Source organism: Puccinia triticina, chromosome 17A (assembly GCF_026914185.1).
Source record: "Puccinia triticina chromosome 17A, complete sequence".
NCBI lineage: Eukaryota > Fungi > Basidiomycota > Pucciniomycetes > Pucciniales > Pucciniaceae > Puccinia > Puccinia triticina.
Window position 1 is genome coordinate 4225864 of NC_070574.1, and position 27579 is coordinate 4253442.

Genomic DNA, 27579 nt, shown 5'->3' on the forward strand with positions numbered 1-27579 from the left:
ACTTGGACTCCTTTATACTCATCTCTACAGAGATCCATTTTGTGTTATTCACCATCAGTTCTTCAATCAGCCGGAGACGTTCAACGATTTTGAACTAGTCTCATTTTTGTGTCTCTATTTGTAATCGCATTTTGAACGCCCATGCAGAAACTACTACTCCAGGATGTATCATAATCTCTTCCAACCGTTTTAATGTTTATTTTTGGGCAAGGAAACTCTTTAGAATATGTATCTATCCCACAGGAGCCATTGGTTTGACGTCTTAATGTCCATGTTTTGTTTTTCAAACACTTTCTTTTCACTCAATAGGTACGCCAATACACACACTGGTAGCGACTCAAATATGTATAGAGGAATAGAAATAGAGATAGAAAAACGCACACGAAATTGGATTAGATCTGCAAAGAAGTACACATCCCTATCTTGTGAACTTTTTACGGGAACTAAAGAAGAAATGAACAGGGTGATTGTCAAGTAGAAAGTGGCAGTGAAATACAGGTGGCGGGCGCGTGTACGTGTGCGTGTGTTGATGTGTGGGGTTGTTGTTAATAGTAGGTTCTATTTGATGGATGAGGACTCAGTGCTTAAGCTTCAGTTTCTTCGACTTGTGGAGCTGATGTGCCGAAGGGCATGCCCTCTCGCTGTCGAACAGGTTCTGAAAACAGGACGAGAGGAAGAAAATCAATGAATACACTTTACACTGGTGACACGACAAAGCCTCTTCGAGTAATTGCTGATACTTACCGAAGTAAGGATGCATCATTGCTTCCTGTGCCGTCAGTCGCTCTTGATGATCGTATTGGAGAAGCTTATCCAAGAAATCTGGGGAACCAATAAATGATTAGAGCTAAGAAGATTTATGACGGATGGGGAGAGCATAATGAGTTTACCTATTGCTTCGTTAGAGATGAATCGCTGACTAGAAAAACCAAGGGTGAAATGGGATTAATCAACCAATCGACTGGGTGACATGATACTGAATTTGAAAAACCGACTTCTCAGTTGTAAGAAACCGACTCCAGGGCTTCCGCTGGTAACGTCCCAAGATATCATCGTACTGAGCATCTAACTCGATGTCGTACTTCTCCAGATATGCGTATAACTCATCCGTCCCAAGCACCTTGGTAATCTTCACCAATTGATCATAGTTATCATGTCCGTGAAAAAATGGTTCTTTTCGAAAGATCTAGTGACCGCAAACCATCCGACCCCAATATCAGCTCAACTTACTTTAGCCTCTGGGTTGATTCGAAGAAAAAAGGAAGAACAAACAGACCATAGATGCGAACATACATCCCAGACTCCACATATCAAGACTGTAATCATACTCTTGAAAGTCGACGAGTAGTTCGGGTCCCTTGAAATATCTTGAGGCGACCCGGACGTTATATTCGGTATTCGGATGGTAAAACTCGGCCAGACCCCAATCGATAAGGCGTAGCTGACGACGTTCGTGGTCGATCATCACGTTGTGGGGCTTGACATCTCTAACGTAGGGCTTAAACATTGGTCAGACGGGGAACTTACTCCTCTCTTGCAATTTTTCTCATCGTGTTTTCCGAATTCAGATCGAGGGATAGTTGTAACCACACACCTGTGCATGATTCCTCGGGAGTGGGCAAAGTCGAGAGCTTTGAGTAGTTCGAGGATGTAGAACCGAACATCGTAATCAGTAAACTTAGGATAGAGTACCTTGAAGTCGGTGTTGTTAATGTATTCCGTGACAATCGATGGCGTTTTTGACTGGATTCGGAGCGATGAGATATTATCAGAGATGTCGAGGATAGCCACGGTGACTTGAAAAGTTCGTCTCACCTGTGGATCACGAACCACGTCCAATAAAGTGATGATATTCGGACCACCCGCCAAGTTTTGTAGAATCTTAATCTCCCGTTTAATTTTTTTCTTCTTGACTGGTTTCAAGACCTAATCGAATCATCCATTGGAAGGAAGTTTTTTTTTGTTCGCCAATAAGGCCATTTAACCAAAGATCGAATGCTAAGCGTTACGCAGATGAATCGACATACCTTAACAATACATTTCTCGTCATTTACAATGTTCACACCTTCAAAGACCTCCGAGTATTTACCCCGGCCGACTTTTCTAACGATCTCGTAGTTATCTTGGTGACCCCAGGAAACGGACAATCCATCTGCTCAAACAAACATAATACAAGGAAGTCAGACAAGCGAGATCTTTTTCGATATATGATTGACCTGGGGTGGCATACCATAATCCCACCAGGTTTGCCCGAAGTCCGCATTGACGTGAGCATAGACACCGGCTTTTGATCTCGGGGCGGTCATGACGATGATAGACTATGCGTATCGAGATTCTTTCTCTCCTGTTTGATTCCGAGTTTTCTATCTTTTTCGTCGTTCTGTTGTGGTCTCCTTTTCTTGCCCCTCCAGTGCTGCCTGCCGCGAGCTTGTTGATCAACCAAAAAAACGTATTTATTTAGTTTTTGCTAGTTTAAAACTCCGCGATCGGAACCTTGAATGTGGCGGGCACTGGGCAGGCGCCTGTCGCGCAACGCGCAGAGGCCCTGCGGCCTGCGGGGCCCTCCTCCGGCAGAGAGGCTTATCCTTTCGCAAGCTATTTTCCCGGTGTTTGACGGTGTCTTCTCTCTCGAGATCTTGGTCGTCTTTAATGGCGCGTCTGACATGGCAGTATTCTCGAGGGTTGTCATGCTCATCTTGGCGTTATGGCCGACGTTTCCAGAATCCTTGGACGCAGACTCAAGAGTCTAGACTGGACAGCCTGATCGCAGGTTTAAATTCTGGTCCAGGAGGAATGGACAGAAAGATTTGCGGGAGTATTTTTGCTTAATTAAGAGTTCAATAGTGTCGAGCCTCTCAACTATTTACATTTATCAAATATTTACCTTGAACTCATGTCCATACTTTTCTCGCAGAACCTCGCTTTTCTCAATTTCCTGACTCTTGTTGTTCTGTACTTAATATGATTTTGTGAGTTCTTATCTTGCCAATCGCGGTCACCGGCCTTAGTTTGCCGTATGTAATTTGATCACAGTGTCAGGGTGATAAAATTGATGACGTCACTTAGTGAAAGAGTACAGTAAGAAAGTCGGCCCCATGATGTCTGTTTGTGAGCACGTTGAGCTGCTGACCGTCTTCCTCTTACCATTTTCCTGTTGACCGTCGTGGAGGAGTTTCGACGTGCCCGAGCGGCTACATAAATTTCTTTCTTTCCGTCACTTGCCCAAACTCAGAGCTCAATAAACTCTAGAAAACCTTGCAAATTCAGAATCGGTCTCCCTCCGAGTAAAGATGTCCGATACGGAAACCGAACCTGATCACGAAACCCAGCCCGTTGGGATTCAAGGAAATGTCAGCCCTGGGATTGATTTCCGATTGAATGGGGTTGAACCATCCAAACTAGATGATCATCTTTTGCCGAAGGAAGACGACCATTCAGTCTCGACCCAAGCTCATACCGTCAAATCGGCTGTCGAAACATTGAGCCAGGCGATTCTAGAGAGTGATCTCGTGAGTTGAAATGCGGTAGAGCAAGTCTGGCGAAGATTGAGTAATAAACATGCATGTTCTTACAGGAAAATGATGACACCCTTAACCTCGGATTGGCCCGAGCAGCCCAAACGATTTCGAATTTTCTCAAATTAGCCAAGCTGACAGTTGCGACTGAGGAAGACTACGACAGGCTGCCTGGTTGGATGAGGGAAGATCTAATCGAATGTTTGGACATGATTCGTAAGTCAGTTTTACACTCCCTTGAGCTCGACCTATTCTGATCGTACCGATGTTCCCGCCGCCCAAGCAAGTAAGCGAAAGGTTCTTGAATGCGCTTTTCCTCCTGAGACAAAATATTTCCCATTTGGCGATCAAGCGCGAGCATGTTGCATCTTCTCAAATGGTAACATTATCCGACGTCGTCATTGCCGCCATCGTCGATTATGTCAGTGACACCAGTCGAGGGAGGGGCAAAGGAAAAGACGGCGCGGAGTATCAATCAATCGAGCTTGCAGTGCGACTACCCCAGCGTATCGATAGCTTTTCTAACTTTCTTACAAGTCCGATTTTCGAGATAGAACCAGATTTAACCATAAATATAAAATTGGCAGCCTTGGCAATCCTGTACTGCTCTAGATGCCTGAATCCCATCCGACAGTCTTCAGAGAAGAATTTAGCTGATAGCATCTCAAGTTTTTGTCTCTGCGCTCAATTGGAGAGGCTCCCAGATCTAGCAATTGCCCACCTTCTCTGTGTTTACATGGTGAGACGGTGTTATGAGAGGTTGTTGCCCGGAAAGAGACGAGACTAAACTGACATATCAGTGGGTCAACAGTCCTCTTGCGTGGATTTTAAGGATGAACTCCATCCGTTCAAACCAGCAACGAATGCTGCTCTGTGGAAACTACTCATCCAGCTATTTCCTGAGAAAACTATGCTTTCTGGAGAAGGCTTGAACGCCGGACAAAAGATGGTCTTGTCTCATGGAGCCCTTTTGATGCCCTGGATTTGGTGGAACTGTTCCCTTTGCCCTGCACAAGACTCGAATTGGGTAGGAGTGGTCGTAAGCATCTATGTTTCTTCTCCCTACTGTATGTTGATTTGTTTAAACAGATCTCGTTTCTGCACTTTCCCCCATCCAGACCCTGTTGTGGATTCGCCAAGAATACTCGTGGCTCGGTTTGAATTCCAACCAATATGGAGTCTTTTTATCTGATATAATGCGGTCTCAGTTTGAATGTTTAGAAGAGACCGCAAAATACTTGCGCGTCGTGAACACTTTACTCGAGAATCGTGCAATAGGCCTCAAACATTTATTGGTCAGGCTTTCGCGTTTTCGCGAATGGCTAGTCTACTAGCAGTAAAAGAAACTGACCGGATGGATCCATCGATGGATTTCAGGGAATGAAGAAGGATGAAAAGTACATTAAGGAATCCGGTATTGAAGAACATTTTCCGAAGTACACCACATTGGCAGTGCTTCAAACCTACTCGGCGGTATCCGGCTTACCGACGGAATTGCTGAGCAAGGAGGAAAATGATGAAATTTGCACTCAAGTTGAAAAGGTCATACAAGTCGAGATCGATGGGAGCTTTGAGGGATCAAGTATGCTGCTTCAAATTTTGTCTTCATGAAATGCTGCAGGCTCGATCGGAAAAACAGCCTACTAACTGACAATGATCCCCAGCTCGGTTGGAAGTCATAGACATGACACTCAGCTTACCACAGTCAGCTTCTGATCGCCTGATTCAGAGCTTGCAAATCAGGTTCAACTTGATGCTTGAAAGCCTACTCCTAGAAATCGAGGTTTCTGCCGACCCCACCTGCTGCCATGAAGAAAAATTGTTACACCAACAAAGGGCTTTAAGCAAGTTAAAATTTCTTACTAAATGTGTCGAAATTCAATCACTGAGTGAGTTAGAGAAATTGAACTAGCACTGGGGTTTACATAGAAGCTGATTCATCTTCGGACCGCCTCTTAGAAGAGTATCTAGTGAAGGGCGCAATATTCAACTTGGTTAATACCCTTTTGACCCCGCTCGGGTGTGATCATACGGTAGCACTGGCTACAACGAAATTGATTTTGTGTATTTCAAAATCAGCAAAAGAGAGTTGGCCTTTAAATCAGCAACAGTTACAAACAGTTTCTAACGCTTTGATCGAAGTTATGGCGGATGGTCATGGAACAAGTGGTGAGTCAATCAGTGAAGAGCCGTGCGGAAAACAGGACCCACTTCCAATGCTTTACTTCCATTCTAGTCGAAAGAAAGCGTTGGCAACGCGGAGAAGGAGTTGTGGCCAGCCTCGTGACTGCAGATTTCGTGAAAGGATATTGCGCCCGGTTCGATTATCAAGTGAACTATCCGCTGGCAATATACGGTGCCCTCAGAGAGGAATTAGCCGACGAGCTTTGGATTCACTCAGGCGCTCGGTCGCAAACCAAGTCACATCTGACGAATTCTGGATCTAACCGGAGCTTCCATTACGGTCCATCAGCTCCCGAAACACATCCTGGGATTTTGGTCGCTGAGGCAATGCAAATATTATTTAAGCGATTTAGTGACGCTCAAAGTGAGCTGGTTGCCTCCCTCAAAGTAATTTATCCCTGCTGCTATGTTGCATTAATTGAAAGTTGATTATCTGATCAGGGAAGTATGTTCAACAAAGCCCGTTGACACGGGAATTGCAGACTTACCTGAAATCAAGGCCGGAGGAAATATTTCAAATTCTTATGCTCTCATTCGATGTTGCTTAACCATGGCATTTACCTGAGTTTAGCGCTCCTGTTGATTATAACAATAAAATGCTATCCTTCCAATGATTAACTCTATCAACTCTCGATTGTGCGATGTGTGACTTTGGTTCGAGGAGCTTTTGTTGGACAAACCTTATTATCATCCCCAGAAAAGCAACAGATTATAAGTCACAGGTATTATGCTTTTGGTTCAGTAAATAAATAGGTTGTTATGTTTATATATCTGAGGTGGTATTCATTTTAGAAAAAATATTTGACCCAAGACAGGCAGTCGTCCAGATGTAATTGATTAGTCTATTGGTTGTAGATAACGAAGAATGATCAAGAAAATGATTCATTCTCTGGAGGCCAAAAAAAAGGAATGGAAATTTGGAAAAAATCAAAACCGTAATTTGTTTAAGAAGTCCAAAAAGAAACAGATGAACGAGATCAAAACAAGTCACGAATTTTAAGTTTTGACTTTTTAAAACTTCGGATGGCATCAGAGAATTCGTTATCATCTGAATGAGTCTGAGGGTTAGCCGCCACATTAGGAAGGCCATTTCTGTGGGAGGAGGGATGGGAATTGATGAGCATGTGAGAGAGCGTGTCGATGTAGCGATCGATTACGTCTTCTAATCGGGCTGCAGGGAAGCCGTTCGTCGGCGGTCCGGTCGAGTTCGGGTTGCCGGTTGAGTGCGAGTTGGTCAGTAAGAAATCGTTCAGCTCGTCGACCTCACGTATCCATTGTTGGATGATTTCGGCAATCTCGAACGTTAAAAATGAAAGTGTACTATCGATGTGCCATGGAGGCAACTGTATTTCCAATCTTTGATCAGTTCAATTATCGTCATTTACTTTCATGGTCAGGAGGCAATGTCAATCTGACCTTGCTGGTGAATAGCTCATCAACTGATTCCCAGATTGTCTGCCACGGTAATCCAGCCTCCCTCAGAACGGAACCGACCCATTTTTTGTTTCCAGGCAAAGGGTTGTCAAACGCGTATTTCTCCAAGATCCCAACAATCATAGCTTAACGTTTTTTTTAGAAAACATGACCAAGATAAAGAAAGGACAGACCGAGATAAAGAAGGGACAAGAAAATGGTGATCCAATCAGCTTTGTTTTTATCGCTGCGGAAGAAGATCAGGTCGGACTGCTTACAAGTATTAAAAGCGATGTCAGAAGGATAGAATTTCCTTCCCAATTGGGACACTTTGTTAGCAACGCCCTCAACTCCAGACAAACCGCCGGGTCTACCTTCATGAGCTGCAGCGCGAAATACGAGATAAACGATCAAGAGCCCCGCATGCATCTGGATGAGGAACTACAGAACTGACCTTGCTCGATGATAGCCAACCAAACAGTTTGGATCAGATTTAGATCTCGGTGATCAGAGACGTGGAAAATCAATAAAGTGCATTCCAGTAATCCTAGTGGCTCAACAATATCTCTATATATCTGCAGAATTAGAACACAAAAGTCAATCTCGATGATCTGAAGAGACCCAACAAGGGAAATAAAAGAATGTTTACAGAGCGAGAGGTACTAACCTCGCTAATCGTTAACAGTCTAGCTTGTAAGACCTGCAGAATGACTTCTTTGGTTTGACTTGCATCTTGCTCTTCATTATGATGATGGTTGAGGTGGAACTGATCATCACTCAAGTCTAGCACGTTCTGAAGCACCTCGACTTGAACTTGAGCGACCTCCAATTTCTCTTCGATATCCGTTAGAAAGCTAAAGACTTCACCATTCTCACTTTTGGTGGTCAGATTCGGTGTAGACTTCGCATTGCTGACGGCTAATGACAGATATTCGATTCTTCGTGGGAGTTGGAGGTTCAATCTATGGAATGGAGGGTATACAGACGCGGGAGGATGTGAGTAATGCTGCCGCATCCGAATCAAATACAAAATCAAGCCTACCCATCATCGCTTGCTAGGTTGGCCAAGATTCGAGCCGCCTCAAAGAATGCAGAGTTACGAGTATAGTATTGCCACAACAGATCGGCTTTCGACAGTGTAATGGGAGGTGCTTGCAGAAAAGCTTCCAAAAACGGTGTTCGGGCCTAAGTAAAAGTGGTACAGTTGGAGAGAATGTTAGCTTTGACCAAGAAGAATCATCCACGTCCCACGTACTTCAAGAAGTGGCATGGTCTTATCCTGCTCCAGTAACCAATCGTAATAACGGTAGTGAAATAGTTCATCGTCACTTGTGAGAGCTAGCTGGACCGCATGGTCGAGCACAGCCGACAATTCGGCCGCTGTGTATTCAGCGTGACAAAGAAGAGGCGTTAGAAGAACAAGGTCTATGACTAAGGAGTGGGAGATGAGAGCTTACAAGTCAGACCACTTGAACTTGATCCAGGATCGAAAGTAACCAAGGCGTTCTTGATAGACGAATAACATTGATCGATCAATTCGTAGACTTTTGAACGACTGTCACTCTTCGGTTGACCTTCCTTCCAATACGACAGTGCTTGCCGAGTCGGATCCCAGACTCTTACACAAGATAATGATAGCTCGACGACGCCGTCCAAGAAACCAGCATCAGTGAACTGGTTACAAGCATCTTGAAGAACTTCTAGTGACATGTGCTTGGATCCCTTTTGAAATAGCCTTGATTTATGGAACAAATGAACCATGAAGATATCAAATTCAGCATCAGTTCGTGCAAGTTGTCACTATATACAACTTTATTGAAGCAACTACTCACCGGAGAGCCTCCCGGGCCCATTTTCGTTTTTCTTGACTATTAGAACTCTCTTTTGCCGTGTTCAGTGCTTCGATTGCCTTGTAGGGAGAAAGAAGAAAAATCGATGTTATTCCGGCAAGTTCAAGCGGCTATGGCAATTAGGGAAGTGCGAACTTTATACAGTAGTACATCGTCAGAGGTACAGAAGGTACCGCACCGCTGTTGGAGAGTTTCACTGATCGCATCAACACTGAAGGATTGATTGATCTGTTGATTAATCAGAGTTTTGACTAGTTCTCGAGCACAATCGCGCCCTTGTTGGCCGGTGATGAATTCTCGATACGTTAGATTCAACAGAATTTCGGATACTTCGCGAGGTGAGCTGGTAAAATGAAAACATTAGCTATATATGTGTATGTTTTAAAAGAAAGCGAGAAAGCTGACAAACTCACGCAGACAACAAGTCGCTCAATTTATAATCAATCAGTAGATGAACAAACGACAATGCTTCTACTGCCTGGGTCAACAAGACACGAAGGCCAACAATCGAAGCTTGCTCCAAGTTATAGACGGCAGGGTCAGTTCGACCAGCAGTCCGTACATCAGGGATCGACGATAGTAGAACCACCTCACTGGATTATCATAAATCAAAAATTGATGCAATCTTGAATCAGAAAATGTGGTTTCTTGGGGGGCAGTTGTTGGCTGCGTAGAGACAAGAAATTCTACTCACTTGTCAATAAAATGCCGAAGCGCTTCCAGATCTTTTTGCACTTTTGTCAAAAGCCCTTCAGATATGCTAGACGTAGGAATGATTCCACTTTTTCCGATCATACCAAACCAGAAGCAAATCGAGTCAAAAAAAAAAAAGTGAATTACATTTCCTTTCAATCTGAAAAATAATAAAAAAGGTTTACTGACCTGAGAACCAAGACCTTCTTCTTCCAAATCGGTCGCACAAGCCAAGCCATATAGAGGGCGATTCCTTCATGTTTCCCGCTGAAACAGATTTTCTTACCATCTCCCAGGCCGAACGAGTTGGAATCTTGAGGCAATAAAAAAGCAGATTTAGGTTTTCATAAAGCACGTCAGCGTCTGATGTAGAAAGCAACCCCAGGATAAGCTATCGAAACTGACAACTTTGAGAGTTGCCCCCAGAAAGAGAAATTTCTGGTCGTCCAGAAGATTCAACCAGCAGTTTTTTAGCCTGTTGGATCGTCTCCGGTCCCCATCGATGATGATATCCGCCAGGGGCACCGGAGGACGGCTGGAGAAGACTGTGGTACTTGGGATTGGACTCGGCTGAGTTATTGTAAGTGACCGATTCGCCGACCGCAATACTTAAGCTCATTGCACAGGTTTGATCCCGTCCAAAACTGCCGGTTCACACAATTTTCTGTCAGATTCACAAATGAAGACTTTTGGCGACAGCAGGATGGTAAAAGAAAAAGAAAACAGAAGACATACCGATCCCAAAATAGTGACAATTCTTGTTCTTTTCCGGGCATGTTGTTAAGCAGCTCGGCTAAAATGTCGACAGGCCTTTGACTAGACAAGACAGTGATGCCCATGTTAGACAAGACCAGCCACTCCTGTCGAGGACCTACGAGCTGGATAGGATGATAATTGTCGAGGTCCGATTGTTGAGTTGTATGAGTGATCGCCCATGCATGTCCTTCGATCTTGATCGGACATGCAATTTCGGAGATCGGAGATTGAAAAGGCTGTTGTAGGGCCGAAAGAGAAGAGCTGGATGTTTGAATGGCTGTTGACGAAGTCGCGCTTAAGAGGTGGGCGACATCGGGTGCTACAGCAAGGAGGACGTTGTGCTCGGAATCGACGCTATGTGACGATACCCAGAATCCACCCGGGGAGGTGTAATGTGTGTATGAGAGATTCAATGGATTTGGGATTGGTGGTATTTCGAGTTCGGCGTCTTCCCCATCTGGTTTTCCACCGTTTTGCGGATCGCCCATGAGTTGGAAGCCGGAGGATAGGTTGATGTTATGTTCCTTTAACTGGTTGTTGTTGGGTATTGAGTTTCGAGGTGGTAGTCGGATGTGACATAACCAGAGAGAACGGGGAATGGGATCTTGATCGTTTGTGAGAGACAAAGTAGAGGAATTTGCCGAATAGCCGTATCCGTAAGGTCTCTTGGCGAGCGAGAAATACATGCGAATGCCTTGACTGGTGACGGCCACCAAGCCGACTTGACCACCCTCTTGCTTGTTGATGATATGCATTCCGCTGATTTCAAACGTTCGGGGGTCCAATAATGGACCGGCTGCTGGACACATGGCAAGAGCCTCCCTGACAATGTTTGAGACGCTAGCCACTTCTGTTGGGGGATCGAGTGCGTTTCTTCCTAGGCTGAGCATGGTGATCGAGCCGGATTTGAGTAAGATATAGATCAGATGACGTTCTTGATCGATGTTCATCATGAGGATGTTCCCTTGAGTGACTGATTTGAGCCAACTGGGCAATAAGCTGTTCAGGGCCCCAGCCCCAGCACCGCCTCTCGAATGATTAACCAACAGACATCGTTTCTTGAACCATCCTTCTTCGGAACGATACTCAAATTCGAATAGTTCGTTACCGACGGTCTGACCTGCTTGAGAATCAGTTGATCCGATCAGAAAGATTCGGCCGGTTGAGTTGTGACTGAAGATGGAGGTGAAGACGATTCCGTCGGTGGGGACTTCTAAGCCAGTCATGTAGAGCGACAGTTCGACATTGGAGGCTGGAGACGAGGAGTTTGGTTTCAAAGCCAAGCCGACGATGGTGACTGTCAAGGGGGTTGAGATGACTAGGAGGTGCTGGATATCGGCAACAAAGAGACCTGAAAAGGAGGGTAGAAGATTAGCTTGGGCAGCAGCTTATTAAATGTTGCTCGTAAGGACATGCCTGGTTTTGGTTTCGCGATCGTGATGGCGGAGATGATCTCCTCGAGTTGTTCGAAACTGGCGAAATCGTTGCCATCTGTATAGTCCCATAAGAATAGTCTGTTATCGACGGTGAACCAGGCCCTTTGAATCTCCGGGAAGATGCCCATGAGACATCGGTGCTGCTGAATATCATATTGATCGAAGAGTACGTCGGGTAGGTGGATGGTGCGCCGTTTAATGAGGGGAGCCCATATCAGATTAGGAGGTAGCGAATAATCCGATGAGGAATGACCTGAATAAGATGGCATAGATCAGCTTGAGTAGTTCGAGTCGCAGTTTTTTTTTTTCTGAAAGAAACGCTCTGGTTGACCTTGCAGGGTCGATTCCAGCTGGATGGGTTGGTTCAGTTTGAGGTTCTCGTTGAGTCTGTCATCGAGTATCTGTGTTGCTGATTCGAGCTGCTTGAATAGCTGAGAGTCTGAGGAGAGGTTGGTAGGATGGGTAGTAGACCGTCGCATCATCCTGTCCTTGGCAGTCGGGGGTCCTTCCTCAGTTTGTTATAGGCTGGTTCTCTGCCGATGGCGCGGCAAAAACTTCTGTCCATCACTCCACCCCCGCGCGTCCAACACATCGCCCAGCACACTTGCTCAGGGGCTTATAAAGTGAGCTCATCAATACCATCAACACCACCGTGAATGTCCAATCAAACATGGCTACATGGTACCCCGTACGACTAAGTGAAAGAGATACACAGGGTGCTCTTTACATAGTACTGCTGGCTTGGTTCGAATATATGGATGGCCAGCACCCTCAATGATGAGTGTCCGCTCCCAGAGACGACACCAGCCCTCACCAATCGTGCTATTGCGCCAAGTTTTTTGACCACTACACGCCGGGGGAACTTCCTCGAGAGTGGGTTTGTGGAGACGACGGGTGGCACCGGCTTTGTGAAACCCACGCGGAATTCACCTCCTCCACGGCCCCACTTGTGGCGCCCCCAACCGACGCACACGAGTGGTCGTTGCAGTTACATATTTCCTCCCTTTCACGAGGATATTTGGGCTTTGTTTGGAGCCGATATAAATATAGGTGATATAATCATTGGTTAATTCAATGAAAACTACAAAACTCAACATAAAGCCTCCAAATATTTTTTCTAGGCAACCTACAATACTGGTCTCTTCAATTATGAAGTCAGATTCAACTGATTCAGCCATATTCAGTACTGTAGTACCATTATATTGCTTTTGACCAAAACAAAGCAATATAATGGTATTATGGTGCTGAAGATGGCTGAATCAGTTAAATCTGACTTCATAGTTGATGAGACCAGTACTGCAGGTTTCCTACAAAAAAAATTGGATTTTTTATGTTGAGTTTTGTATTTTTTATTGAATTTACAAATGATTATATCACCTATATTTATATTGGCTCCAAACAGGGCCTTGACCTCCCAAGAGACACTGTCCCCGCCACGAGGCTGCTGATCTGACCATGAGTCAGTTTTTCTTTATTTCACATCTTGCCCAGGATGACAAACACACACTTGAAGTTGCTACCGTGCAAAATCACTCCATTTATCATTGGTCTGTCTTCAAAGGCATGACCCAGGCCGACCTTGAGGAAGCAGGATTCAACCTCGTGCCCGCTCATTTGATAGTTTCTGGTACTGCCGTTGCGGTGTGGTGAGCGCAATCAACGCGCGCAGCGTGTAAAATAGCCACAATTTGAACATTTTTAACATACACAAGTGAAAATGTATCTTATATCACTTTCACCAAGATGTTACATAGTTTTCTTATTTATTTAAGCGCTTTAAAAAGGTATTTTCTGGCTATAAATATAAAAAACACTCCATATATGTAATCCTTCAGAAATAGCCACTTATATATACAAAAATAGTATAAAAAGAGATTTACAGTAATTTTCTTTACACTTCAATCTAGTACTCACTTCTAAGAATTGTTTAACATCTTTGAGAAGTATTCCAGACTAAAAATCATTTACATATAGAAAAGCCAAGGCTTATAAGTAACAACAATTTCAATACATAGTTGTAAATCTTTCTAGACCAAAAACTACTCTCATACTAGCTTGTAGAATATAAAAGAAGCTCATCTTGTGGCCTTTTTCTTCCCCATGTCAGCATTAGAGAAATAGTACCACGTTACTATTTAGCTTTCATCACATCTTGTAAATTTGAAATTGATTATTATAAATCGTGCCCCTGTGAATTAAACCCTTAAAATTGACCCCATCTTCACCATAAAACCCTCTTCTCTTCGCCTTACAAGTGATTGACACAAGTATTTCGTAGTAGCAGCGCCTAGAAAGATTAAAGAAGCCACAAATCTTATTTTTCTTCGTGCTATTTCTCCCAGAGTCACCGGAGAGCAGCCCTTCAAGCACTCTATCCTCTCCAAGCTCTTTCTCCCCCAACCGTGAGAAGTTCCACAAAGTGGTGTCCCAACAGTGGCTTTACCATCTTTCAGACTTTAAAAAGTCATACAAACTCGCTATTACCTTTAAAAAATACTCTTCGAACCTTGAATCAACATGGCCCATCAACAATTTCCAGCACCTATTAATCTCTATGCGCACCCTTTGGCATATAGAGAGCCAGCAGGATCGGCCAACAGCGCATTACCACCCTTAGAGGACGCGCGAGTACCGCCGCCCTCCAGAGCATCTAGTAAAAATGAGGAGCAAGCGCCGGCGGAAACTTACGAGAGACAGCCGTGGAATTATCCAGCTATGGGACATGGACGGGCTTATATTAAAAGGAAAGAAGCACGGCTGCCCAAGTATGGAGGACCTGTGGCTGGAACTGGTGTAGTAAAAATAAAACCAATGGACAAGGAAATATTCTTTGACGGAACAAACATAACAATAGAAAAATTTATTACACAATTCGAAAATGCTGGCAAAACTGATGGCGCTAGCGCACAAGACTTGGTCAAACAGGTCATCTTTTTTGTGAGGGGCAAGGAGTTGAAATCCGAAATCGAGGATATGAGAGGGTTCGAGGAGAGGGATTGGGAGGCTTTGAAACAGGAGCTCCTAGATCGGTTTGGGAAAGCCTTGCCGTTGGTTAAACATACGCGAAGGGATCTACAGAATCTGGTTACGGAGGCGGTCAAGGCAGGAGGAATAAAGACGTTAAAAGATTTCAGAGTATTTAAAACAAAATACGAGTTAATTACACAATACCTCGTACGAATGGGCTACAATGCAAGCATTGAGGAGTTTCGAGAATCGATATTGCAGGCTATGAGCAAGAAAATAGGCACGGCTGCGGCTATGCATATGCTAAAGGACGGTATGATGACCACTTCGAGGGATGGAGGGGACATTCTACCCAAAACCAAGATACTGTTTGAATATGTCGAGAGAGAAGTTCAGTCAGTTACCATTTTGGAACGACAGAACCTGTGGGAAGCAACAGAGGAAGTAGAGAAAACACCTTTGGAAAAGAATTTGAAGCCAACGCAAGGACCCTCAGTTGTGGCGTACGATAAGAAACTGGAAGAGATCACGAGACAACTGGAGACATTATCCGCTGGAAAAGGGAATCCCCCACATAAGACTCCAGAAGCGGCAACATCTTTGGGAGAAGGTCCAACTAACGTACCCTATAAGAGACCGGGATTCAAATTTTATTATTGCTTTAGAGAAGATCATGGTAGTAATATTTGTGGCGTGTACTCTTACGATGAAAGCCGCGGAAAGGTTTGAAAGGAGGGGCAAAACTATCTTTTGCCCAACAACACGGTGATTAATTGGGATACCCGCCGAGCCATAAAGGATATTGTAGATAATTTTGATAAAGAGGTGACAGAAGCAGCTCCTATTGGAATATCAGCTTCTTTTGGAGAACTAGAAGATTGTGAGCCAGAGGAGCGAGCCACTTACGAAGTCGATATTGGGAAACAAACTAGGTCTGGGAGGGAACCAGAAGAGACATCGGGAGGAAAACGCGTAAAAGGAGAAAAAGAAATTGTAATGGATATCAATGCTGAAGATATCCTAAAGAAAGTATCCATTCAGAAACCGGCCCAACCGTCAGCCAGAAAGGTTTTGCCAGCGCCTAGAGTACGCTTTGAAGAAGCTAGTGAGGAGTTAACAAAGGAGAAAACGATAAAAAAAACACACCTTGAGAAAACTCTAGCTAAAGAATATCCGGCACCAGGAAAATAAAATAGTCAGTCAATGACAAGTGACATCACACCAGCTCCAGACAGCTACCCACCATCTATCCAATATCTATCCACTATCTACCCCAATCTCCCAACCATCTCCTCAACTTCCAAAATTTACCAAGGAGGTCCTGTTCAGTTTTTGATGGGCCCAACTGATCCTCAGTTCTGTCCAGCTGATACTCAGCTTTGGTACCCAGCTCATACTCAGCTTTTTTGCTCAGCTCATGCTCAGCCTTTTCACGCAGCTCACTCTCAGAATTGGAATGAAGCCTTTTGAACAGTCCTTGCCCAGGTGATGCTCAGCTTTGTACTATTCCTGGCGCAGCTGATGCTCAGCTTTGTACCAGTCCTTGCTCAGCCTTTTCCTAGTCCTGTCCCAGCTGATGCTCAGCTTTGACCCAGTCCTGGGCAAGCTGGCCAGCTGATGCTCAGCTTGCTGAGTATCAGCTGAACCAGTCCAGGGAGAAAGATGGGAATCAGCTTGGACAGGACCAGAGCTGAAAATCAGCTAGGCTAGGGCCAAGGCTGAGCATTAGCTGGGCCAGGGCCAAGGCTGAGCATCAGCTGTGCCAGGGCCAAAGATGATCATCAAGTAGCCAGTGCAAAAGCTGAGCATCAGCTGGGCCAGGGCAAAGACTGAGCATCAGCTGAGCAAGGGTAAAAGCTGAGCATCAGCTGGGCCAGGGCCAAAGCTGAGCATCATCTGGTTTTGTCACATTGAGTGCTTTGATCCTGAAACCTTTCATGTGAGCGCTAGATGTGCTGGTGGAGAGGAGCAGCATTGGAGCTGAAAACAAAGCTGCATCATGTCACTTGCCATCAAGTGACTACTTTTTTTTCCTGGTGCGGGTGCGGAAGAGGAAGCCGCTAAGCAAATGCTGACCAAGGGAAAAATGACCTTAAGCTATGGGGAAATTTTTGTGATCTCACCAGGGATTTTAGACATCTTTAAAAAGAAAATTTCAAATCGAAGAGTACCCGTAGAAGGGGAAAATTCAGCAAATCAAGCTTTGGTAGAGGTGGAAGGAGTGGAAAAAGAGCTCACGACACATTATTCGTGCCCACTGGGGTATATCAAGCTTTTGATTGGCGGGAAAGAAAGTCAAGCGCTTTTGGATACAGGATCGATGGTTAATCTGATACCCAAAAGTTTAGCGCAGCAGTTGGGGTTGGTAATAACGGAGAAACCGATGAATCTAAAAGGCATAGGAGGGCATCAGACAGAAATTATCGGGATTGCGGAAGCGGTAGAAGGTGAAATAGGGAAACGGGGACGGCCAATACATTCCTGGGTGGCTCGTGGTTCCGTGCAATTCATTTTGGGGAAACCGCTTCTTATCGACGTGGGAGTCTGCTACTATAAAATACAATGCAGAGGGAGGCGAATCACTAGCTATTCTGGATCCTAAAGGGAAAACTTATTTGGTTCCAATTTGCTTACCAAAGCATCACAAATGGGAAACTACTTTACCTACACACCTGGTCACTCGGGATTTTTTAGGGAAAACCCAGGGCTTCGACCAATCAAAATAGGCGAGGACCTGGGGAATCAAAAGAGTTGTCAAGCCGCGAAATATAAATCGGTAACAAAAAAAATAAAACCTATAAATATTCCAATGTCGTTAGCTGTGAATCCTCTGTTGGCCAGACCTGAATTATCACGCGATCCCTATCAAACACCATTAACCGCACATCCACCTAAATTTTTGCCAACAAATAAAGTGACATTGGAAAGATTAAAACAAATTAATTTTGGTCCGCCGGGATTTTTGTCAGACGCAGAAAAAAACTTGTTCTGTCATATAATTACATTAAGAGAGGGATACTTGGCCTTCGACGAATCAGAAAGAGGGTTATTGAAGCATACATACGGGCACCCTTACGTTATACCAGTGGTACCTCACGAACCGTGGCAACAGAAGCCAATCCCTATTCCGGGACCTATTAAGAATACGTTCATCGAGTTGGTACGCGAACAAATTAAGACAGGCCTGTATGAACAGTCATGATCAAGCTACTCGAGCCCGATATTTTGCGTTAAAAAACAGGACGGGAAGTTGAGGATCGTCCATGACTTACAAAGATTAAATCAAGTAACCATTAAGGACGCCGGAATGCCGCCGTCCACGGAAGAATTAGTCCAATCATTCATGGGCCGCGCTTGTTATGGGCTAGGAGATATAATGGGGGGATATGACGAGAGGGAGTTAGCCTTAGAATCTAGACCGCTAACTACCTTTGAAACTCCGCTGGGAAGGTTACAACTTACTCAATTGCTGCAAGGTGCCACTAATTCCGTGGCTGTCTATCAAGCCCAGATGGCCTGGATTCTTCAAGACGAAATTCCACAGCATGTTGGAATTTTTATCGATGACGGTGGAATCAAAGGGCCTGAATCTGATTATAATAACGTGCCATTAGAAGAAAACCTGGAGATTAGGCGGTTTATTTTTGAATACGCAATCATTTTGGAGAGAATCTTATTCCAAATTGAGGAGGCCGGACTTACTATTTCCGCAAGAAAATTTGCGTGTTGTGTACCAGCACTAGATCTGGTTGGGCACGTTGTATGTAAGGAGGGGCGACGTGTTTCAAAGAAGAAATTGAACAAAATCGAGACTTGGCAGGTGCCGGCGAATGCAACTGAAGTTCGTGGATTCCTGGGAATTTGTGTATACGTCTGAATGTTTATCAAAAATTTCTCTACAATCGCGGCGTCGCTACGGCGACTAACCTGGAAAGGCGCAAAATGGGAGTGGACGAAAGCCTGTCAAGAAGCCTTCAATCAGTTAAAGAAAATTGTTGGGTCCGATATTACTCTAAAAAAGCTGGATTATGGGGAAAAGGCTGGAAAAATTAAATTATCAGTAGACTCGAGTGTAATTGCAGCCAGAGCAGTACTTACACAAGAGGATGATCAAGGATTAGATTGGCCAATTTTATATGAATCTATTGTGTTTTCAAACCAAGAATCTAGCTATTCTCAGTCAAAATTGGAATTATGCGGCGTAGCTAAAATTCTAAAAAAATTACAAACCGTTTTATGGGGTCAACACATCGAATTACAAGTCGATGCAAAATGTCTTATAGGAATGATCAATAACCCGTCCTTACCGAATGTGCCTATGAATTGCTGGATTGCGTTTATTCAATTGTTCTCGTACGATCTAGTGCACGTTTCCGCTAAAAATTTCTCTATGCCTGATGGTCTTTCGCGTAGACCACCGGACCCAGGTGAAGTAGGTAAAAGCTTTGATGAGGAGGATGATTGGATTAAACCGCACCCGGGATTTGGAACAAAAGAAGCATTTTTGGTACAGCTGTTGGGGACAACAGCCAAGTTGGGAGGGGAGGTGATGAACTTACAGGAAGGGTTTTGGAAAAATCTGGAATATTACTTAAACACAACTAGAGGCCAAGGCGGCTTCGCCGCTGCAGGGCACTAATACAATCCCCACAAATCTAGCATTACCTCACCCCCCACCCTCAGATACCCTGATCAAACTGGATCTGCAACAATAATTTTCTCCCAAATTTAATTAAAACACCCAACTCAAACACCAAAATGTGTCAAAACAGTGAGCCCCCATGCAGCCCGGAAGTTTTTCCCCATCAAGCAGGAACCCCCCTCCTCCCCTCCACTTTGAGTTTGAAGCCACCAAATTTTCACAGTTTCTGACAGCAATGGCTCAACCATCCACCCACACCTTACTTAATCCAGCTGTAAGCCTTATCCAAAATTACCTGTGGTTTAACATGCAGTTGAAAGAATTCAATAGAGGCCAATGCAGTTGTGCCGCTGCAGGTTTGTATGTCCACCCTACCTTTCGAAAAGCAGTAAGTTTATCAATTTACCAAGCACATATATTCATTCTCAATGTTTATGAAACTGTCTAACTTGAATTAGAACAAATAACAACTACTTGCATAGTAGTATTGCTAAACCTTTGACACAAGAAAGAATGATTTAGTTTGCAATACATACTTTGCCTCAACTCATCTGATAACTTCCTTTCATAAATTTTGTGTTATTAGCTAAAATATACAATCATTATATCCAATTCAAGAAAAGTTCCAGACTGAGTCCCATTTGCAAGATTTTTGTTCATTTTCATCATCAAACTCATAGGGGTGTCACCCTTTGATGGGCTTTGCACCAACAATAATCTGCACACTTTATTGTTTGCTGCTCTTAAGAGTACAGCATATAACCAAAGGTTAGTTCACCACAAAAGTTTTCACCCCTCAAGTTTGAAACAAAGAATCAATTTGTTAAAATTATGTGCATGTAAAACAAGAAAAAACTGCTGGAATTGTTCAATTGAAATAATTGTTGAATCAAATGATATTGTTTATGTAAAGTGAATCAATCAAACGGCAAACAAAGAAAAGAAAGAGGAGGATGTTATAGGAGGCTAGGATACATGAGTGTAGGCAGAGCGTTAGAGAGCTTGTCGGGCGGGGCTTCGGGCTGCTGATCAGAGGCCAGGGGACTGGTGGGTGCGAGACCACGGGTGAGGGGGGGCAGCATGGACGGCGGCAGAGAGGGCGACGCAGACGGCGTTGAGGAGGGTGGGAGAGACGGGGCGGGAGACACGCGGGAGAAGGGCGGGCGTCGGCTGGATGGCGCGGGGAGGAGGGACAGGTCGGAGGGAGGGAGGGAGAAGAGATGAGCGCGGCCAGGGCGCCGGCGTCGAGGTCAAGGGCGCAAGCAAGGCCAGTAGGGGATGGATGATGTTGGAGAGCGACGACGGCAAGGGAGGCGACGAGGGGAGCGCCGGAAGGTTGTTGGCAGCAGGGCCAGCGGGTCCTGCGCGGCAGGGCAGGTCGAGCGAGAAGTCGAAGCCGTCAATGGCCGGGAAAGAGAGCGGAGGGAGCAAGCCGATGTCTGGCGGCTCCGAGGGCCCCCCATCCGGGTCGCCCGCGCCGGCCGGCCGGACACGTTTCGCTCACACGCACCGTCTTCTCTCGATTCAGACCAGCAGTGACTGCCAGTCTCTCTCCGGAGTCGAGGCAGATACTAAGACAGCCATCTTCTTTTTGGGGACCGTCCAGCGACAGGCGGCAGTCTTTGGCTGACGCGGTTGCGATGGACAAGGCCGCCGGCGGTGTTGGAGGCCCAGATCTTGCGGTCTTGGTTGGAAAACTCGAAGGCCGAGAGGAAGATGTTGTCCTTGGCGGAGAGCGCCTGGCCATCGACGACCTCCATGCTCTGCTGGCTCTCAAGGTTCAGCTCCCGGATCGTGCCGTTGTACAAGCTTGTGTAGATCAAGTGCGGGTTACTCGGATGGTCTTGGATGGCCAAGACGGCCGAGTTGCGGGCATGAGATGGTCTTGTTGATTTCCTTCTGATTTTGGCCTTGGTAAACGCCACCGACCAGTGTTGGCAGGATTCCGCGGAGTGACAAGTGGCGCGGTCATGGAAACAATACGCTATAGAGGTGCGTTGCGTCAAGATGGTGGGCAGGGGTTTGCCTTGGCGGTGGTTTTTGTAATCAACAACAGAGGAATTATGTGGCTGGCGGTTGTGCATGTTGAGAGCTGGAAAGGTAGGATCGTGGGCAGGAGACGGTGGCGGTACCGAGGCAGAGACGGTTGTCAAGGGTACAAGTCAAGCCACGGGGGTAGGAGTGACTGAGGCAGAGTTGCAGAGTAGGTTGGTCAAGTTGATTGCCACAAGGTATAAAGGTGGGGGGGGTCGGGACGTTCTATTGATCCGCAGGGGATTTGGTTTTGTTCCGCCCCCTCCCTGGGAGCCACCTAGCTGCTTGGTTAGGCCCTCCCTGGCTAGTTTACCAACCGGCCCTCTTTTGCTTGTTGCTCCGGCACAGCTGGAGGGTCATCCATAGGGCCTTCGGGTCTTCGGGGATTTTTCAACGTCTGATACCTTGTGTAATAGATTTAATTATTTTTTGACAATTGCATAGGCCAAAACTTACATCTAAATGTCCAGGATTGTGTGGATTTAAGATAGTTGGATGAACAAAGCTGCTGGGATTAGCTTGGATGAATTCAAGCAGATAATTAAGAAATCACGGTTCTTCTTTATCAGTAATGGAGTTCTACATAAGAAAGCTCACCCTTTTTCTCAGACTGCTGTTACGGTGCCATATGAGAGGTGGATGAGATGTTGGAATAAGACCAACAAGTCATTTGGTTTAAATAGCTACGAACGGGTAGAAGGAGCCAAGATTTGAATCTGGGATTGGATGCGGCCAAATTTGGATCAGATAAGCGGTCTAAAAGCGGCCAAGCACGTTTGATAGCGCAAAACAGAATGGAAAACAAACATTTCCTGGGGCTGAGAATTGAATAGGTATCTAGAATGGCTGACGAAAGAACGCCTTTGAGACTACGGAGGAACCGGCGAGACTGTTAAATATTGTCCAACGAGCTAGCGTGGCCAATAAGCCGCATTTCAAATCTGCTTAATGTAAACAAAGACTGGTCAGCAACTGTTGAAGTAGGACGATAAATATACTAGCACCATTCTGAGATAAGAAGAGAGTAAGAGGATGTGATTCAGCTTAAAAATCGGAGGCCGGTTGAATCTGCGAAGGTTTTTCGGACTAGGTCAAGCTTTTGGGGCGATTAAAATCATGAAAATACGGGTACAAGTAAACCTTATCAGATTGAATACATAGTTGATGTGGTATCGGATTCGAAAGTCTCAGTGGATCGGGTATGCTGCGGCAAAGTTTCAAGTCGGATACTACCTATTTCTCGCGTGCCTGAATCTAAAACTGAACGGACTACGGCGCAACACCCTGCGCGCAGGTATCACACGTCTCACGCCCTCTTTACATCATTGCAGTATCAAGTCAACCCCAAGCTGTCTAGTAGCTGGCAACTAAACAAGTTATTTTTTTCCTTTCCTCTTTTCTGTTTCTTTTCTCTCTTTTTGGGGTTTGTCTGAGGGCAGACAAATAAGTTGGGAGGGGATGTGGTGAGCGCAATCAACGCGCGCAGCGTGTAAAATAGCCAAAATTTAAACATTTTTAACATAAACAAGTGAAAATGTATCTTATATCACTTTCACCAAGATGTTACATAGTTTTCTTATTTATTTAAGCGCTTTAAAAAGGTATTTTCTGGCTATAAATATAAAAAACACTCAATATATGTAATCCTTCAGAAATAGCCACTTATATATACAAAAATAGTATAAAAAGAGATTTACAGTAATTTTCTTTACACTTCAATCTAGTACTCACTTCTAAGAATTGTTTAACATCTTTGAGAAGTATTCCAGACTAAAAATCATTTACATATAGAAAAGCCAAGGCTTATAAGTAACAACAATTTCAATACATAGTTGTAAATCTTTCTAGACCAAAAACTACTCTCATACTAGCTTGTAGAATATAAAAGAAGCTCATCTTGTGGCCTTTTTCTTCCCCATGTCAGCATTAGAGAAATAGTACCACGTTACTATTTAGCTTTCATCACATCTTGTAAATTTGAAATTGATTATTATAAATCGTGCCCCTGTGAATTAAACCCTTAAAATTGACCCCATCTTCACCATAAAACCCTCTTCTCTTCGCCTTACAAGTGATTGACACAAGTATTTCGTAGTAGCAGCGCCTAGAAAGATTAAAGAAGCCACAAATCTTATTTTTCTTCGTGCTATTTCTCCCAGAGTCACCGGAGAGCAGCCCTTCAAGCACTCTATCCTCTCCAAGCTCTTTCTCCCCCAACCGTGAGAAGTTCCACAGCGGTTGCCCAACTCAAGAATTTGTCATCTATCATTTGTTGCTCATCATAATCCTATCAAAAGTCATATCCTTACCTTTCACCCATTCTCAATTTTAACCTTGCTGAGACAATGACCACATCAAAAGCCTCTCAAAATCTGACAGTTATTTATTTCAAAAAAAAATAATCATTTTTTTATTGATGCAAGAATTTATTCCAATCCCATTTTTTTTTTTCATTTGTTTTCCAACACATAAATATAGAATGTGATTGAGAGATTGTGTAATGACTGAAAAAAGTGCCCATTTATGAGATAAAGATGATAAACAAAATTGATGCCACTATTTTTCATGGGTCTAATTTTTGCCTGATAAAGATGTCAAAGTGACCTATGAAATAAAGATGAAATAATTATTTTTCATGGGCCTATTTTTTCCCTCTATCACATGAAGTAATAATAACTGTATATTTTATTTTATTGATATTTCTACACTGATATCCTCAATCTAAACTCCAAACCCAAAATCTGTCTTACCTTTTTATTTGATCATTTTTATCTATATTGCAAACCTGTGGATGAGCTTATTGTGTTAATTTGTATGGTTTTTTTGGGGGGCACAAAAGAAATGAATATCTATTTCTGACAAATGGGATGCTTGGGAAACTATGATTCTCAATCATAATCTTTGAACCTCACATTCTGGATTAGGAGGGATAATATCCTCCTGGATACCCACCTTGGGGGTCATACTGGGAACTTCTGGGTGAAGGATGGTACATGGAATCTCTACTGGTGCTGCGGCCAGCTGGGGGACCATAGTTTACTGGATACATTGGTTGCCCTGTCCCAAGTGAACTTCTGGATGAAGACTGGTACATTGAATTTCCTTTACTGCTACCCACTGGGGGGGGGGGGGGTTGAATCCACCCAATGGGTTAGCTTGAGGTGCTGGGGCGCCATGTAACCCACACATTGGGTTTGATACATACATTGGTTGAGTATTTGGGGTGTCCAAATAGGATTCTGGACAAGGAAACAGTGACATGGTAGGTGTCCATACCTCTGGATACATATTTCTTGCTTGTGGCCCACTTGGCATGGTATAGAGTGTTGAAACTGCAACAGCCCAGGGTCCATTTCTCTCCCTGTCACACATCTGTCACTCCTTTTTCCTCCCTCCAGATGAATATGCTTGTTCACCTTCTGCCCACAACTTGTCACTCAGTTGTAATAGCTACAAAGTCTGCTCATCTGGATAATCAAAACTTCATCAGCTCCTGCGCGCTTTTCCCTGAGACCAGTGAGTCTCTTGTAGTGAGGAGCCTTTTTCCTCCTCACAGCTAGCAGCTTGACCCCTCTCTGGGGTTCCTTCTCCTTTTTGGTTGCCTCAGAGCTTTTCTCCTCTAGGCCTCAAACCTCACTCGAGCTTTTTTCCTCGAGTCCTCATCTGCTCTCCGGTCGTCTTTTCAACATAGAGTTCATTAGATTGATGCTCTGGATTTCTCTGGTTGGAAAATTTGGGGGGCTGTGGTTTTTAGAATGATTGTACAGAATAGCTTCTGCTTCTTTGGGGGGTTTGGTTCTGAGGGGGAAATGGTTGGGCTCATTGTACAGAAGTGCTTCTGCCCCTCTGAGGAGTTTGTGGTTGAACAGAGTCTCTTGTTGAGTGTATATGCTGGTGATTTTGGAAGAATCTTTCTTCTTCTCAGTTGGGTAGATTTTTTTCTGCTTTCCATTTCTATATTCCTATTCTAATGGCTTGTGCAAATTCACTTCCAGGTACTGGATTGAGCAGAACTTGCGCAAGTTGTCTGTACACATCTGCTGCATGAAAGGAGCATGAATTGAGAATGAAAGAATCCTTTGGGTTGCGTCCACCATGTATCTTGCTTGGTTGCCTTCATGGGTATCATTCATAGGCCTTGAACCCAATTTAACTTGACATCCACCATCATGGCAGCTGTGCTGCACATTGAAAACAACCATTATCTCCTGTAATTAATGGGTGTGGATTAGATTTTATCTTATGTTCCATTTGATACTGCACATGAAAATGAAGTACCTCAGGTGAACACACATGGTTTTTATTTGTTCTCTTGAGGATCCTCATTTTCTAGTAGTCAGAGACAGTTGATCTTTCAAACTCATCAACCTGCAAGCAGATGATGTGAGATTTGGGGCTAACTAATGATGATCTTGAGGAAGCTCTCCAGATTTAATGAATTTGGCCAATGACTGCTGGACTATTCCCTGGCCGCAGAACATATGCAAAATAACCCTTCCGCACACTTTCTTTATCATCCATTTTCAAACAGCATTCTTGATTGAACTGGTGATTTGGATATTTATCACTAACCTCCCTGGGTACAGGGACTCTATCTGATTTGGGTAGCTTGGCCAGTGATAGCCAGTGATATTCCAGGTAACTCATCCCCTGACCCATAAATACTTGAATGAACATAGCCCATTGATTGTTGTATGTCTTCCATTCTAAATATACGTCTCAATTCTTTTGATTCTCTAAAATAGCATTGCTTGACATGATTCCAAAGAAGAGCACCTGACAAAATGACCCTCAGACATTGGAAATTGCTAAATGATACTGCCAAATCCTTTTCAGGATGTTGCCTATTGGAGTGGACTGAAGCATTTCTGAGTATGCTGTTGAAGCTCTCAAACTTTTCAGTTGCAAACAGGCTGGCTGGCCCAAATCTTGCAATGGAATGTACCAGGTGGATCAACATATGAAAATTTGGTTTATTCACCCATCTTGCATTGGACTTCATGAGCTGTAATGATAATTTATCAACCAATATCTCCATTTCCTTCAGGTAAACTTCCATGTCAGTTATGTGAGTCTGGAAGACATAGGGTGCCATTCTACACAATGCACACCATAATTCTTTCTGCTGTTCATCCACGAACTGGAAGAAAACAAAAGGTGCACATTGAAGCACAATCTTGAAATCTTTTTCAACCATGCTTTTGTGATGCTTATACAAGTAAGCAGCATTTATTTTTGGGAGGTCAAGCCAATCAGTGATAAATGATTGCCATGCTCCCAGGAGATCATTTGTATGCCGTGGCTTGATTGTGTTGCTGAGGAAATCTATGGTGATGTATTTGATGACGCCCAATAGTTTGACATGCAAAACTTCCACTGGCCAATCATATTCAGGATTCATAGAATTCATTCAGAGTGACAAATTCTTCTCCAGCAATTGTAGGAACGGGTTAAAAAGTTTGTGGTTCTGATGCTTGTCCAGTGCCATCATCTTTGCAAGCTCTGATTTCTTCTTTCTGGATTTGAGTATATCTACAAATGCCATGTTGAGAACATCTTGGACACCTAATGATTTGGATTCTTCAATATAGGTGTCTTTTGAATATTTCAAAGCTGTTTCCCACAGTTTATGAGAGCTTTCAATGGTTTCACTCCATTTTCTATAATCCACCACATCCTAAATGATGTGTACCTTTTTTTAAGCATTTTTTTTTTTTTTGAAAAACAACTCTGATACTTACCCTGTTAGCTGTTACCCAAAGAGTCAATGCCCAAGAACTGATAAATGTAATCTTCTCCAGATTTATCTGACCGCTTTTCAACGCCCAAATGACAAATGCGGCAGGGGTTCAAGGCAGCACCTGGAAGAGGAGTATTGGTAACTTCTGCATGCATTGGAGAGTCTCCTAGGAAGCAGAGGACCACCGTGGACACAAGAATCTCTTGTTGCAATTCACAGAGATATGCAAAATATCCGTCTTTTGTAATATCACTGCTCAAAGTTCAAGGGGAATAGGCTATTGGATTATTACAAGTCTGTTATCTAACAATTGAACCCACTTCAGTTCATCTACTATTTGATTGGCCAA

The 27579-nt window shown here is 44.1% G+C and overlaps 4 protein-coding genes across 4 annotated transcripts; 1 reads left to right on the forward strand and 3 right to left on the reverse strand.

Annotated features, from left to right (window-relative positions):
• Positions 1 to 584: 584 nt before the first annotated feature.
• PtA15_17A415 (uncharacterized protein) lies at positions 585 to 2306 on the reverse strand (the record flags this gene model as incomplete). Its single annotated transcript, XM_053164530.1, has 9 exons — positions 585 to 655; positions 745 to 822; positions 891 to 919; positions 996 to 1186; positions 1277 to 1487; positions 1595 to 1743; positions 1816 to 1926; positions 2028 to 2152; positions 2231 to 2306. 9 exons carry the CDS (start codon positions 2304 to 2306, stop codon positions 585 to 587), a joined length of 1041 nt encoding a protein of 346 aa, XP_053028488.1.
• A 984-nt stretch (positions 2307 to 3290) lies between these two features.
• Positions 3291 to 6128, forward strand: PtA15_17A416 (uncharacterized protein; the record flags this gene model as incomplete). The annotated part of the gene is made up of 8 exons (XM_053164531.1): positions 3291 to 3509; positions 3575 to 3731; positions 3803 to 3936; positions 4724 to 4810; positions 4893 to 5097; positions 5180 to 5404; positions 5475 to 5684; positions 5752 to 6128. 8 exons carry the CDS (start codon positions 3291 to 3293, stop codon positions 6126 to 6128), a joined length of 1614 nt encoding a protein of 537 aa, XP_053028489.1.
• Positions 6129 to 6676: 548 nt separating this feature from the next.
• PtA15_17A417 (uncharacterized protein) lies at positions 6677 to 12329 on the reverse strand (the record flags this gene model as incomplete). The annotated part of the gene is made up of 17 exons (XM_053164532.1): positions 6677 to 7042; positions 7116 to 7258; positions 7391 to 7495; positions 7567 to 7687; positions 7780 to 8074; positions 8155 to 8297; positions 8368 to 8492; positions 8570 to 8847; positions 8945 to 9021; positions 9098 to 9305; positions 9376 to 9555; positions 9657 to 9743; positions 9845 to 9968; positions 10061 to 10299; positions 10391 to 11762; positions 11828 to 12100; positions 12179 to 12329. The coding sequence occupies 17 exons, from the start codon at positions 12327 to 12329 to the stop codon at positions 6677 to 6679; spliced, it is 4287 nt and encodes a 1428-aa protein (XP_053028490.1).
• Positions 12330 to 20412: 8083 nt separating this feature from the next.
• On the reverse strand, positions 20413 to 21540 carry PtA15_17A418 (uncharacterized protein; the record flags this gene model as incomplete). The annotated part of the gene is made up of 3 exons (XM_053164533.1): positions 20413 to 20500; positions 20688 to 20902; positions 21088 to 21540. 3 exons carry the CDS (start codon positions 21538 to 21540, stop codon positions 20413 to 20415), a joined length of 756 nt encoding a protein of 251 aa, XP_053028491.1.
• Between the last annotated feature and the right edge of the window lie 6039 nt (positions 21541 to 27579).